The sequence below is a fragment of the Triplophysa rosa genome, unplaced genomic scaffold (assembly GCF_024868665.1).
Source record: "Triplophysa rosa unplaced genomic scaffold, Trosa_1v2 scaffold224_ERROPOS671929+, whole genome shotgun sequence".
Taxonomy (NCBI): domain Eukaryota; kingdom Metazoa; phylum Chordata; class Actinopteri; order Cypriniformes; family Nemacheilidae; genus Triplophysa; species Triplophysa rosa.
Genome location: NW_026634240.1, coordinates 169,154 through 185,033, shown reverse-complemented (window position 1 = coordinate 185,033; position 15,880 = coordinate 169,154). Strand labels below are relative to the sequence as shown.

The 15,880-nt window shown below is 44.7% G+C and overlaps 1 protein-coding gene across 3 annotated transcripts in view; it reads right to left on the bottom strand.

Annotated features, from left to right (window-relative positions):
* The window catches only part of map1sa (microtubule-associated protein 1Sa), a 126,032-nt gene that overhangs the window by 15,011 nt on the left and 95,141 nt on the right, over nucleotides 1-15,880 (bottom strand). For all 3 annotated transcript variants that reach the window (XM_057327378.1, XM_057327379.1, XM_057327380.1), the window contains one exon: nucleotides 7,900-7,982. In XM_057327378.1, coding sequence (XP_057183361.1) covers nucleotides 7,900-7,982 — 83 coding nt within the window. The remainder of the gene's footprint in view (nucleotides 1-7,899; nucleotides 7,983-15,880) is intronic.

Below are 15,880 nucleotides of genomic sequence, written 5' to 3'. Positions count from 1 at the left end.
CGGCCCTGCCGTCCGCTACGGCAAGCAGCGAGGGTGATATGAGGATGACTGTGAGCGATAATCCGCCAGCCATGGGCTCACGGACCATTCACACCTCGTCTCGCTCGTCTGACCATTCCCCAGGAGACGGTCCGTCGTCTTATTCCTCAATCACGTATTCGGACACGATGCGTGATGATGAGATGTCCCTTGCAGCATCGGGGGTGACGTACTGCCACCCGACTCCGACAATTCCTCGGGCTCAGGAAGAAGCGGACGTCGAAATGTCAGCCATGCTTTCCCGGGCCGCCGTGAGTGTTGGGTTGCAGTGCCCGCACTGCCTCTCCCGGCGCTCGCAGCTGGCTACATGGCGCCTCGGCTTTGAGCGCGGCTCCAAGCCGCGCCCGCCCCCAGTTCGGTGTTTACCGGAAGTGCATGAGGAACTTAGTAAGACCTGGAACACCCCTTTCCGGCACGTTTCACGTCAAACAAAGTTCCGTCACCCTCTCTTCCCTCGAGGTTGAGACAGCTGGAGGATACGTCGTTGTCCCCCAGGTGGAGTATGCCGCCGCGGTGCACTCGTGCCCGTAGGCGGCGGCCACCTGGGGGGGGCTCGACCTAGACTCCCGTCCAAAGCATGTGGTGTCTCGGCATCTCTGGTGTCGAGAGCTTACATTGCGGCGGACCAAGCTGCCTCCTCTCTCCACGCTATGGCTCCTGCCAGGCCAGGGCGTTGAGAGAGCTCCACGAGGGTAAGACCGACCCAGCGCTTATGCAGGAACTCCGCGCCGCCACCAACCTCACTCTACAGGCGACCAAGGTGACCACGCGGGCCCTGGGTCGGACGATGTCCACACTTGTGGTCCATGAGAAACTCCTCTGGCCGATCCTTGCGCAGATGAGTAACGCCAAGAAGGTCCGCTTTCTCGACGCACCCGTCTCGCAAGGGGGGGCTGGCTGGTGTTACTGTCGAGCCGCTGCGGCCCCGCTCACCCCCCGCCCGTCGGGGGGCGCGAGACCCGCACGCGGCCTCACCTGGAGGGTTCTCGACAGTAAAGAAGCAGTCCTCCGTGCCGCGCCTCGGCCGTCGAGTCCCGTGCACTGTCTGCTTCCCAGCAGCCCTGGTCCTCTTCGACGCCGAGATGTTCAGCGGGTTTTACAGCCTGTCCTTCATTGTCCCCAAGAAAGGCGGGGGTTGCGCCCTATCTTGGGTCTGTGTGTTCTGAACAGGCACCTACACAGTAGCTGCCTCTCAGGTTGATCACGCAGAAGCGCATCCTGACGTCCGTCAGGTGTGAGGACTGGTTCATGGCAATCAACCTGAAGGACGCGTACTTCATGTCTCGATCTTCCCTCGACATCGGCCGTTCTGACGGTTCGTGTTCGAGGGACGGGCATATCAGTACAGGGTCCTCCCCTTCGGTCTGTCCCTGTCTCCACGAGTCTTTACAAAGGTTGTGGAAGCCGCCCTCCTTCCCCTTAGGGAAGGAGGTGTGCGGGTACTAAACTATCTCGACGACTGGCTCAGTTTGGCACACTCTCGAGATCTGTTGTGTACACACAGGGACCTGGTGATCCGGCACCTAGATCGGTGGGGCTACAGGTCAACTGAGAAGAGCAAGCTCTCCCCGGTGCAGAGCGTCCTCTTTCTCGGTAGGGAACTCGACTCTGTCCTCATGAGCAGCCCTGCTCACCCCCCCGCGGGGGCCGCGAGACCTGCGACGAGGAAGCCCGCACCCACGTGGCCTCCCAGAGGCAGTGCGACTGACTACAGAGAGCACCCGATCAGTGTTGAACTGCCTGAAGCTTTCAGAAAGTCAGGGGTCCCCCTGAAACAATTTCAGAGGCTCCTGGGATACATGGCATCCTCGGCGGGGGTGGTCCCCCTCGGGACGATGCACATACGACCGCTCCAACACTGGCTACAGAGTCAAGTTCCTTGGAGAGCGTGGCACACTGGCAGCAGGCGTATGGTCACACGCTTTCTGCTGACACACCCTAATCCCCTGGTCTCCATGACCTTCTTGGGGTTGGGGTGCTGTGTGCAAACGGGCAAGCAGTGTCGGGGCGGTGGACGGGCCCCCCCCGCGTTGGCATTTCAACTGCCTAGAGTTGTTGGTTGTGCAACTTGCATTGAGAAGGCTACTACCTCTCGTGCAGGGCAGGCACATGCTGGTCCGGTCGGACAGCACAGCTGCTGTGGCGTATATCATTGGATTCGCTCACGGCAGCTAAACATGACTCGCCCGGCGCCTCCTCCTCTGGAGTCAGCAGGTGATCAGTTCCCTGCGAGCCACACACATCCCAGGCGTCCTGAACCAGACAGCCGATGCACTCTCTCGTCAGTCGACGCCTCGCGGGGAGTGGCGACTCCATCCCCGCGCAGCCAGCTCATTTGGGAGAGGTTCGGCCAGGCACAGGTGGTCCTGTTGCCTCCCCGGACTCCACCCAATATCCGCTTTGGTACTCCCTGTCCGAGGCAACCCTTGGCACGGATGCCCTTGCGCACAGCTGGCTGGGGGACAAGCGGAAGTACGCTTCCCCCCAGTGAGTCTCATTGCACAGGTCCTGTGCAAGGCCAGGGAAGAGGAGCATCAATCAGAATCAGAATCAGAATCAGAAGAGCTTTATTGCCAAGTGTGCTTGCACACACAAGGAATTTTCTTTGGTGTTGGAAGCTTCTAGTACAGACATTTAACACAATGACAATACAGTATAATACGATTTACAGTCTAAAGATTCTAAATTGTGCATATATAAAATAAAGACTGTGGTACTAGTTACGCCCCTTGGCCTAAACAGGACTTGGTTCTCGGAGCTAAGGCTCTGACAACGACTCCCCCCTGGCCGCTCCCCCTGGCGAACTGCTTCCCCAGGGGAAGGGGCACGTTACGGCATCCCAGGCAGAACCTGGTCTCCATGTCCGGACGGGAAGAGGAGATCCTGAGTGACCCACCCCCGGTCTGTTTGGGACGTCACTCAGGCTAGGGCTTCAGCCACTGGGCGGCTATACGCCCAATAGGTGGCGCCGCTTCTCGTCCTGGTGCTCTTCTCGGCGAGAAGACCCGCGGAGTTGCTCCTCAAGAGAGACTGGGGAGTAACCTCTCCCCCTCCACACTGGGAATGTATGTAGCCGCTTCGGCCGCTCATCATGACCCAAGTGCTGGGTAGCCTCTGGGACAGCACGGCCTGGTCATTAGGTTCCTAAGGGGCGCGAGAGGGTGACCACCTTCCGTGCTCCGTACCCTCTTGCGACCTAGATGGCGGGCCTCAAGAGGCCCCGCCCCCTTCGAGCCTCTCGGGGTTGCCGCTCTTTCTCAGTCCCAATAAAGACGGCTTTCCGCATGGCGCTCACCTCCAAGAGGGTAGGGGATCTGCAAGCACCCTCCGTGTCCACAGATTGCCTAGAACTCGGGGCCGGGATTCTCACGTTATCTTGAGACCCCGCCCCGGCTACGTGCCCAAGGTTCCCACCACTCTCCCGAGAGACCAGGTGGTGAACCTGCAGGCGCTCCCTACCGAGGAGGAAGACCCAACCTATCCGTGCTGTGTCCAGTACGCGCACGGCGCCTCTACTTGGACCGCACGCAGAGCCCAGAAGCTCTGAGCAGCTCTTTGTCTGTTTCGGAGAGAGCAGAAGGGAGGGCTGTCTCCAAACAGAGGCTGGCGCACGGGATCGTGGATGCCCTCGTTAGGGCATACCGATCTCTATTCGCCCCTGCTCGTTGGGAGTGAGGCACACCCCTCACGGGCACTGGCTCAGGGCGCCTCTCTGGCAGACATTTGCAGAGCTGCGGGTTGGGCTATGCCCAACAACTCCGTGAGGTTCTAATACTCAACTCAACTCAACTTTATTTATATAGCGCTTTTACAATTTTCATTGTTACAAAGCAGCTGTACATGAGACACATTGACTACAAGCAAAACAATCAAAGTTGTACCTGCAAAAACAAGAAAAGGTTGAAAACACAGAAGACAGACACACCCACACACAAAACACTCCACACACACAACACGCACACGCACCAACACACACAGACACAGAGACACACACACACACGTTCATGTGGATTGTTTTCATATACTTGATCTACATTATCAAGAGAAGAATCACATTTAAAATGCTCATACGCTTCTGCATATATGGTGACGCGTCCTCTTCCTCACTCACTCCAATGATTTTTTTATTAATATTCCAAAAAAAGGGAACTGCACCGCATTACAATAATATAAAGAACAAGAATCAAAGGACTAGAAAAAAAAGAAAATAAGAGAAGAATAAGAAAAATGTTATCATAAATTTTGAAAAACGTGTTATTCTTATTGCTATATATTAGTTTAAGAGATCTTACAATGAGTGAAATCTCAGCAAGCCAGACATGAAACCTAGGCAAAATCTGTAGGCTACCAGGCAAAATAAAACAAATTAACAGCAAGATCGATAGCATGGTCACTGCAAAGAAATATGTTTTTTTAATCTCTCCCTCGTGTGCATCTCTTTTAATGGATTATCAACACGTTAAGGACATTTATGCGTGTAATGTGGTCAAATTACTACAATGATCCAAACTATCATGTGATTGATGCTTGTACTGGCATCTCCGTCATTTTTTTTCTTTTGAGGACTGGGGTTAGGGGACACCCACAAGAGCCTTGAGACAATTCAAACACTGAGAATATCACAGTATTATCCGTCTTTGCTCTTGGTTGGTGATGAAGATTGCCTGATCTCATCCCTTCAGTCTGATTATGAGCCAGATCCAGTTTTGTTTACCTCGGGAGAATGACAAGACAGGCAGTAGAATTCCATTCCATACTATTTGATGTAACAAGTACATCAGTTTGAATGGGAAGTGTTCCCGGTTCCAGTTAATCTAACTATTGCAGCCTAACGATCCTGAAGGGATTTAAAGTGTGGTGCAGTAGATCCAGGTGTAGGCAATGCTAAATAGCTGAGCTTTTAATTATGTTGGCTTGAGAAACAAGCCAACATTCTGATGTTGCACTTAAACTTATTATTATTATTATTATTATTATTATGTTGGCTTGAGAAACAAGCCAACATTTGATGTTGCACTTAAACTAATTACTATATTATTATTATGTTGGCTTGAAGAAACAAGCCAAACATTCTGATGTTGCACTTAAACTTATTACTTATTATGTTGGCTTGAGAAACAAGCCAACATTCTGATGTAGCACTTAATCTTATTCTTCTTCTACTGAGACTAAATTTTTCTGACTTTAACTCCTCTAGAGCTTTCAAGCTACATCCACCAAACTTTCCACAAACCTTTCAGTCTGGTCTGAGGAAGTGTGCTATGATCTTCTTTTTTTAAGGGGATCAGACTTACAGTTTTCCTAAAAAAGCGATTAAGTGGCCAAAAAATCCCATAGACTTACAATGATAGAATGTTCAGCTAACGATGTTTACTTTCAAACTTCAACTGTCAACTCTCAAACATAAACACTCACTCACCTAAATCTCTCCACTCTCTTTCTGTCTCTCTATCATTCAGTCTCATAAACTCACACACACACACGCACACACACACACACACACACACACACACACACGCACACACACAGACACACACACGCACACACACACACACACACTCACCTTCTATAAATCTCTCCTCTCTCTTTCTGTCTCTCTATCATTCTGTCTCATAAACTCACACGCGCACACACACACACACATACACAGACACACGCGCACACACACACGCTCTATAAATCTCTTCACTCCCTTTATCATTCTATCACATAAACTCTTTCTTTCTACCTATCTACCTGTCTGTCTGTCTGTCTACTGTGTCTATGTGTCTATCTATCTATCTACCCACCCACCCACCCATCTCTATGTATCCATCATACATCCACCACGCGCCACCCATCTCATGTATCCATCCATCACCACTCCCCACCATCCATCCTCCTTCTCTACCCCATCCACGTCTATCTATCTGCAGGCTCTGTAAGAACTTACCTCACAATGGGGTGTAAGTTGTACCCCTGGGGCGTAAGAGCCCCCAAAATTCCCCATTGACTTATAATGGGACAGGAAACATGCCCAATAAGGCGTCATAACTGTCCCATGTTGAATAACTTCGCAGTACAACCACTTAGAGACAAGGGGGTGGGCTCATTTCTCAGGCAACCAATCAGTATCCCGAAACTTCTTAAGCTACGAAGCCACGCCATAGCAACAAAACATGTTAACTTAGCAACCATTTAACAAGACCTATAATTCTGCATCAGAACATCTAGAGACATAGGGGTTGGTTTGTTTCACTTGGGACTTGAAGCATCATCAATTGGTTTCTACTAAGCCACGCCCATAGCAACCAAACAGGTTAGCCTAGCAACCAGTTTAGCAAAACCTATATCTCTCATCAGAACATCGTAGAACACAGGAGTTGGTTCGTTTCACTCATAGCTTAGAGATCATCAACTGCATATGCTAAGCCACGCCCATAGCAACCAAACAGGTTAGCCTAGCAACCGTTTAGCAAAACCTATATCTCTGCATCAGAACATCGTAGAGACACGGGGGTTGGTTCGTTTCACTCATAGCTTAGAGTATCATCAACTGACATATGCTAAGCCACGCCCATAGCAACCAAACAGGTTAGCCTAGCAACCGTTTAGCAAAACCTATATCTCTGCATCAGAACATCGTAGAGACACGGGGGTTGGTTCGTTTCACTCATAGCTTAGAGTATCATCAACTGACATATGCTAAGCCACGCCCATAGCAACCAAACAGGTTAGCCTAGCAACCGTTTAGCAAAACCTATATCTCTGCATCAGAACATCGTAGAGACACGGGGGTTGGTTCGTTTCACTCATAGCTTAGAGTATCATCAACTGACATATGCTAAGCCACGCCCATAGCAACCAAACAGGTTAGCCTAGCAACCGTTTAGCAAAACCTATATCTCTGCATCAGAACATCGTAGAGACACGGGGGTTGGTTCGTTTCACTCATAGCTTAGAGTATCATCAACTGACATATGCTAAGCCACGCCCATAGCAACCAAACAGGTTAGCCTAGCAACCGTTTAGCAAAACCTATATGATGCTTTAGGCTCCTCAGACCAAAGGTGAATGAATGAGCACGCCGGCTTCCCTCTTATACCCGGTCATCCGGGGAGGAGCCCGGCATGCAAATTTCATTCGCCAATTTTCATTGGCCTTTTCTAAATACTCAGAAGATGATAGGTTCTCAAGACAAACCCCATTCTGTCGGTTCGACACAACGTCTCGTTCCCTCCAACAGGGAACCGAGGTTACATCCGTAACCAAGACGTTTTCTTTCTTCTTGAATTTGTTTATTTGTGCTTATAAGAAAATGATTCCTCCTTCTGTAATTATTCTGTGATCTCTTAAGGTTGGACAAAAACTTGTTTGACAAAAAAAGATGGCTTTAATGTAACTCTACACCCTTGCTTCATTTGTTCATGAATATGCAAATTAGTTCCCTGCCTCCATTCAATAGTGTGAGCTTCGACGGTGATTATAGGTACATAGATGCCTCATTTGAGGTGTTAGCAGTGCATGCTCATGTTGCAGAAGCAGAGCTGAAACAGCATGAAGTTTCAGTGTCGAGTCTTTGCACTATCCTTACGTAGCTATGGCTCAAATCTTTTAACTTGATTGGTTACAGGGTTATGATGTCATAAACAGAGGCAGTTTCCAACTGCATTTTTTAAATGGTTTAAAATGATGAATTTACACATGGTTTATCCTAAACCATATTAAAAACACCACATAGACATAAACAACATTAAATAATTGATTTTCAACAGAATGGACTTTAAATCTGCCTTCAGGTAAAGTTAAAATGCAAAAATACTATCCAAGTGTATGTTGATAATGTTCATTAGTATATTGCAAACAATACAGAGCACATACTTCTGAGCACACCAAAGCATGAGATGGGTTAACCACCACCTGGGTCTCAAGTACATCTCCGCTGTGCTGAAGTGTCTTTTGGCCTGCGGATAGATAAGATGAAGGTTAACTATGAAGTCCCAAAATACTGCACCCTAAAATTAGAGGCAAACATGGCAGTCAAACAGGTAACAATCAAATTCTGAATCCCACAGAAAAGCAGTGCAGCCCAATAGTTATAACTCAAATTACAAAATGTGCCGAAAAATTAAGTTTACATTCTGAGTCACTTAGAGCACAGCATACTGTGCCACATAGAGTCCTATCATCCATCACTGGATATTCAACCAGCCAATCAAACGTCATGGCCTGAAGGCCACAACCACAGAAGCAAATATACACAAATGAATGCAACATCACATGTGAATTTACAGCTTTAAATGAAAGGTTGCAACTTCCTAAAATTCTGATAATTTATAGCAACAAAATCAATTTTCAATCAAGTGGATTAGGAAGTACAGGATATTGAAGACTGGCTAAAAAGCTGTAGGGAGTGGGGGGGGGCTTGTTGGTTGTGGTTCGGGGCGTTTCATTTGTTGGGACTGTGTGGGTCTGGTCTGGTTGGTCTTGTTTTGTGGTCGATGTCGACGGTGGCTTTGGTCGGGGTCACTGAGTGCAGCTATGACACGTCAGAGGAGATCTGGCCGTCCCGGCTGAGCCTGGTTTCTCCCGAGGTTTTTTTTCTCCATTATTCAGCATTGGAGTTTGGGTTCCTCACCACAGCAGAGCAGTGCAGTGTTGGCTTGCTCACCGGGAGACTGCATTTATTCATTCATTTATTTATTAGATATTATTTATTATAATGATCTTGCTTGGTCTATAAACACCATGCACTGTGCTGTGTTTTACCTTTCTGTGTTTTTCTTATTTGCTCCTGTAAAGCTGCTTTGGAACAATGCACATTGTGAAAAGCGCTATATAAATAAAATTGAATTGAATTGAATAAAAAGCATGTTTCTATCTATTTTTGCAACATTTTACCTCAAATAGCAGCTAGATAAGGGTGAGCAATACGACCAAAATAATATCATAAGTAATTGTATTTCATGATAACGATATTATGCAGAATATCCAGGGTTTGAATTGAGGGGGGGGGTCAAATTGTCATGCTAAAACGAAACACTTTTGTCCATTATTTGTACAAATTTCATGAAACTAAAATGTAATTTTTATCTGAAAAATCCATGCATGCTCAAACGCGCCACACAGTGTTCAATGAAGACATGTAAAGAGATGTCAAGACACTGGCTGCATGCAAATCCTCTCAAATTGAAAGCATTTTTCTTAAAACTTTACAGTTAGCCTAGTATAATTTTGATATGCAAGTCTTTCTTTATGTACGATGTTATCTCACATTGTCAAAACAGATGCGACGCGGTACTGAGCCACTAAAGGGACATACAGGTGGTGGAAAAAAGGAAGGTTTTAAATATTTTGCTCTCCCCAACATTGCGTTCCCTTGCAAAACTTTTGCTTTTCCCCAAGAATATTTTTCTTTCCCTCAGAAAACTTTCGCTAAAAAAATAATTTTGCGCTCCCTTCTGGAAACATGAGCTCTGACTTTGAAGAGAAGGCTTCTGCTTTTGCCCAAAGGAATGACATTCATTTTTCTTATTCTGCATTGGTTCATGTGGATTGTTTTCATATACTTGATCTACATTATCAAGAGAAGAATCACATTTAAAATGCTCATACGCTTCTGCATATATGGTGACGCGTCCTCTTCCTCACTCACTCCAATGATTTTTTTATTAATATTCCAAAAAAAGGGAACTGCACCGCATTACAATAATATAAAGAACAAGAATCAAAGGACTAGAAAAAAAAGAAAATAAGAGAAGAATAAGAAAAATGTTATCATAAATTTTGAAAAACGTGTTATTCTTATTGCTATATATTAGTTTAAGAGATCTTACAATGAGTGAAATCTCAGCAAGCCAGACATGAAACCTAGGCAAAATCTGTAGGCTACCAGGCAAAATAAAACAAATTAACAGCAAGATCGATAGCATGGTCACTGCAAAGAAATATGTTTTTTTAATCTCTCCCTCGTGTGCATCTCTTTTAATGGATTATCAACACGTTAAGGACATTTATGCGTGTAATGTGGTCAAATTACTACAATGATCCAAACTATCATGTGATTGATGCTTGTACTGGCATCTCCGTCATTTTTTTTCTTTTGAGGACTGGGGTTAGGGGACACCCACAAGAGCCTTGAGACAATTCAAACACTGAGAATATCACAGTATTATCCGTCTTTGCTCTTGGTTGGTGATGAAGATTGCCTGATCTCATCCCTTCAGTCTGATTATGAGCCAGATCCAGTTTTGTTTACCTCGGGAGAATGACAAGACAGGCAGTAGAATTCCATTCCATACTATTTGATGTAACAAGTACATCAGTTTGAATGGGAAGTGTTCCCGGTTCCAGTTAATCTAACTATTGCAGCCTAACGATCCTGAAGGGATTTAAAGTGTGGTGCAGTAGATCCAGGTGTAGGCAATGCTAAATAGCTGAGCTTTTAATTATGTTGGCTTGAGAAACAAGCCAACATTCTGATGTTGCACTTAAACTTATTATTATTATTATTATTATTATTATGTTGGCTTGAGAAACAAGCCAACATTCTGATGTTGCACTTAAACTAATTATTATTATTATTATGTTGGCTTGAGAAACAAGCCAACATTCTGATGTTGCACTTAAACTTATTATTATTATGTTGGCTTGAGAAACAAGCCAACATTCTGATGTAGCACTTAATCTTATTCTTCTTCTACTGAGACTAAATTTTCTGACTTTAACTCCTCCTAGAGCTTTCAAGCTACATCCACCAAACTTTCCACAAACCTTCAGTCTGGTCTGAGGAAGTGTGCTATATCTTTTTTAAGGGATCAGACTTACAGTTTTCCTAAAAAAGCCGATTAAGTGGCCCAAAAAATCCCATAGACTTACAATGATAGAATGTTCAGCTNAACGATGTTTACTTTCAAACTTCAACTGTCAACTCTCAAACATAACACACTCCACTCATCTCTATAAATCTCTCCTCTCTCTTTCTGTCTCTCTATCATTCTGTCTCATAAACTCACATGCACACACTCATACACAGACACACACACGTGCACGCACGCGCACACAAACACGCTCTATAAATCTCTTCACTCCCTTTATCATTCAATCACATAAACTCTTTCTTTCTACCTACCTATCTACCTGTCTGTCTGTCTGTCTGTCTATCTATCTATCTACCAACCCACCCACACACCCACCCATCCATCCATCCATCCATCCATCCATCCATCCATCCATCCATCTCTCTACCTATCCATCCATCGTCTATCTATCTGGCAGGCTCTGTAAGAACTTACCTCACAATGGGGTGTAAGTTGTACCCCTGGGGCGTAAGAGCCCCAAAATTCCCCATTGACTTATAATGGGACAGGAAACATGCCCACAAAGGCGTCATAACTGTCCCATGTTAATAACTTGCAGTACAACCACTTAGAGACAAGGGTTCCAGGCACCATAGTGGTAAGCTACCCATTTTAGCAACCTGCAGCCCATAGCCCTATAAATCCTGATACTTTCACAGTAAGGGGTCTCGCTAAGGCAACCAATCAGTATCCCTGAAACTTCATTAAGCTACGAAGCCACGCCCATAGCAACAAAACATGTTAACTTAGCAACCATTTAACAAGACATAAACTCTACATCAGAACATCATAGAGACATGGGGGTTGGTTTGTTTCACTTGGACTTGAAGCATCATCCATTGGTTTCTAACTAAGCCACGCCCATAGCAACCAAACAGGTTAGCCTAGCAACCATTAGCAAACTATTCTCTTCATCAGAACATCTAGAGACACAGGAGTTGGTTCGTTCACTCATAGCTTAGAGCATCATCAATTGGCATATACAAGCCACGCCATAGCAACCAAACAGGTTAGCCTAGCAACCGTTTAGCAAAACCTATATCTCTGCATAAGAACATCGTAGAGACACGGGGTTGGTTCGTTTCACTCATAGCTTAGAGTATCATCAACTGACATATGCTAAGCCACGCCCATAGCAACCAAACAGGTTAGCCTAGCAACCGTTTAGCAAAACCTATATCTCTGCATCAGAACATCGTAGAGACACGGGATTGGTTCGTTTCACTCATAGGTTAGAGTATTATCAATGACAATGCTAAGCCACGCCCATAGCAACAAACATGTAGCCTAGCAACCTTTAGCAAACCTATTCTCTGCATCAGAACATCGTAGAGACACGGGGGTTGGTTTGTTCACTCATAGCTTAGAGATCATCAACTGACAATGCTAAGCCACGCCCATAGCAACCAAACAGGTTAGCCTAGCAACCGTTTAGCAAAACCTATATCTCTGCATCAGAACATCGTGAGACACGGGTTGGTTCGTTTCACTCATAGCTTAGAGGTCATCAACTGACATATCTAAGCCACGCCCATAGCAACCAAACAGGTTAGCCTAGCAACCGTTTAGCAAACCTATATCTCAACTCAACTCAACTTTATTTATATAGCGCTTTTACAATTTTCATTGTTACAAAGCAGCTGTACATGAGACACATTGACTACAAGCAAAACAATCAAAGTTGTACCTGCAAAAACAAGAAAAGGTTGAAAACACAGAAGACAGACACACCCACACACAAAACACTCCACACACACAACACGCACACCACCAACACACACAGACACAGAGACACACACACACACACACACACACACACACGTACGTACACAGACAAGTACGCACACACACACACGCTCAGTGAGAGCACACATTTAGGATAAAGGAGAGAGAAGCACAGGTCAAATATACAGATAATAAATTCCTATATGCAATATTAATTAAGTAAAACTTTAAGATTCTAAAGCAGCCCCCCCGGTCAGGCAGATAGTGCAAAAACAGTATGCAAACGGTGGCGAGGAACCCAAAACTCTAATCGAGAAAAAAAACCTCAGGAGAACCCAGGCCCAACCAGGGGATTCCAGTTCCCCTCTGGCAAAAGCTGCTGCCTCTGCACAAGCTCCAGAGAACTTGCACAACAAGGCTAAATAAAATAAATAAACTTAATAATAAAATAAATTATAGTTTAAGATTATCATTAATAATCTAATAGCATTTGAAATTTTGTGGTGAAGACATGTCAAGAGACCGCGTCCTTCTTTTCCAGCTCTATCATCTCAGCTCTTGTCAGGTCCCCACTTCCCATTCTCCCTCTACCATCAGGTCAGGCCATGAACTGCATCCTGCTCGCTGTGGTAACCTTGGAACAATGAGACAAGACTGGCTGAGAGTAGAGTACTGTTCTGTACTCTTTGATGCAACAAGTACATCAGTTGTGTTTTTGGTTCCGGTTGATCTAACTAATGCAGCCTAAACCCTCAGAAGATTTATATTATGGAAGAGTAGTGTATGCAAGATTAAAAAGATGCGTCTTTAGTCTAGATTTAAACTGACAGAGTGTGTCTGCCTCCCGGACAGTGCAGGGAAGACTATTCCAAAGTTTAGGCGCTAGATAGGAAAAGGATCTACCACCTGCACTTGATTTTGAAATTCTAGGTATTACCAACTGACAGGACGCCTGAGAGCGTAATGCACGTGAAGGACTGTAATACAAAAGGAGTTCATTCAAGTACTGAGGAGCTAAACCATGTAAGGCTTTATAGGTAATAAGCAAGATTTTAAAGTTAACGCGATGCTTTATAGGTAACCAGTGCAAGGTTGACAGAACCGGGCTAATATGTTCATACTTTTTTGTACGTGTAAGAACTCGAGCTGCCGCGTTTTGGACCAATTGGAGTTTTTGTAATAAGCCTGCAGGGCAACCACCTAACAGTGCATTACAGTAATCTAGTCTTGATGTCATGAATGCATGAATTAACTTCTCTGCATCTGAGATTGACAGCATATGACGTAGTTTAGATATATTCTTAAGATGGAAAAACGCAATTTTACAGGTGTTGGCGACGTGGCTCTCAAATGACAGATTACTATCGAATAGAACGCCAGATTCTTTGCTGACGACGAGGGTTTTATGGAACATCCGTCAATAGTTAAACAGTATTCTTGGTTGTTACTTATAGCAGTTTTCGGTCCAATAAGTAACACTTCCGTTTTGTCCGAGTTCAGTAATAAAAAGTTGTTACTCATCCAGTTTTTTATATCGACTATGCATTCCATTATTCGATGGAACTGTGTGTTTCATGAGGCTTCGAGGAAATATAAAGTTGAGTATCATCAGCATAACAGTGAAAGCTAACTCCGTGTCGCTTTATTATATCTCCTAGAGGTAGCATGTATAATGCGAAGAGCAGAGGCCCTAAGACTGAGCCCTGTGGTACACCGTACTGGACTTGCGATTTGCGTGACACCTCATTGTTTATTGCTACAAATTGAAAACGGTCGGATAAATAAGATTTAAACCATTTCAAAGCTATTCCCTTAATGCCGACATAATTTTCGAGTCTATGTAGGAGTGTGCTGTGGTCAATGGTATCGAATGCAGCACTAAGGTCTAGCAGCACCAATAACGAGATACAACCTCGGTCAGACGCCAATAGCAGATCATTTGTAACTCTGATCAAAGCAGTCTCTGTACTGTGACATGCTCTAAATCCAGACTGGAATTCTTCATTGATGTCATTCCTTTGGAGGAAGGAGCATAATTGAGTTGAAACTACTTTTTCCAGAACTTTAGATATGAAAGGTAGATTCGATATAGGCCTGTAGTTCCTTAGTTCTCTAGGGTCGAGTTGGGGTTTTTTGACAAGGGGCCTTATAACAGCCACCTTATATGCTTTAGGCACATGTCCTAATGTCAGAGATGAGTTAATAATACCAAGAAGAGGATCTATAATTTCTGGGAGCATCTCTTTCAGTAGATTTGTAGGTATAGGGTCTAGTATGCATGTTGTTGATTTAGATGATCTAATAATTTTAGACAGCTCATCTTGATCTACGGTATAAAATAATTGCATTTTCTCCTTAAGGGCGCTGTAGTTAGTTTGTTCAGCGGGTTTCACTTCTGATTGCATTGTTATAATTTTTTCTCTAATATCTTGGATTTTATATGTGAAGTAGTTCATAAATTCATCACTGCTATGCTGATATACAGGATCAGAAGTCACTGACGATTTATTTTTTGTTAATTTAGCCACCGTGTTAAATAAAAACCTAGGGTTGTGCTGGTTTTCTTCTATTAGTGATGAAAAGTAGGCGGATCTAGAAGTTATTAGGGCTTTCCTGTATTTTCGAATACTATCCTTCCATGCTGTACGAAATACCTCTAATTTAGTTTTCTTAAAGTTGCGCTCCATTTTTCGGGCCGCTTTCTTTAGAGCCTGAGTGTGTTCATTATACCACGGTGTGGGGCTGCCATTTTTAATCTTCTTTAAACGTAGTGGAGCAACTTTGTCTAGCGTTACCGAGAAGGTGGAATTAAAATTTTCAGTGGTAATGTCAAGATCTTCACGTTATTTCTCATGATTTGAGACAATTCGGGCAGATTATCGAGAAACGCATCTTTGGTAGTTGAAGTTATTGTTCTACCATATTTGTAACAATGAGTTTTATTTGAGCCGTAGGCCAGTGAAGCAAACATAATACCAGATAATGATCCGAAATGTCTTCACTCTGCTGAAGGATTTTAACGTCGTCCACATTTATACCGTAAGACAGTATTAAATCTAAAGTATGATTACGAAGGTGAGTGGGTCCTGACACATGTTGACTAATGCCCATGGAGTAGAGTGTCTCTGCAACAAACATCGTAGAGACACGGGGGTTGGTTCGTTTCACTCATAGCTTAGAGTATCATCAACTGACATATGCTAAGCCACGCCCATAGCAACCAAACAGGTTAGCCTAGCAACCGTTTAGCAAAACCTATATCTCTGCATCAGAACATC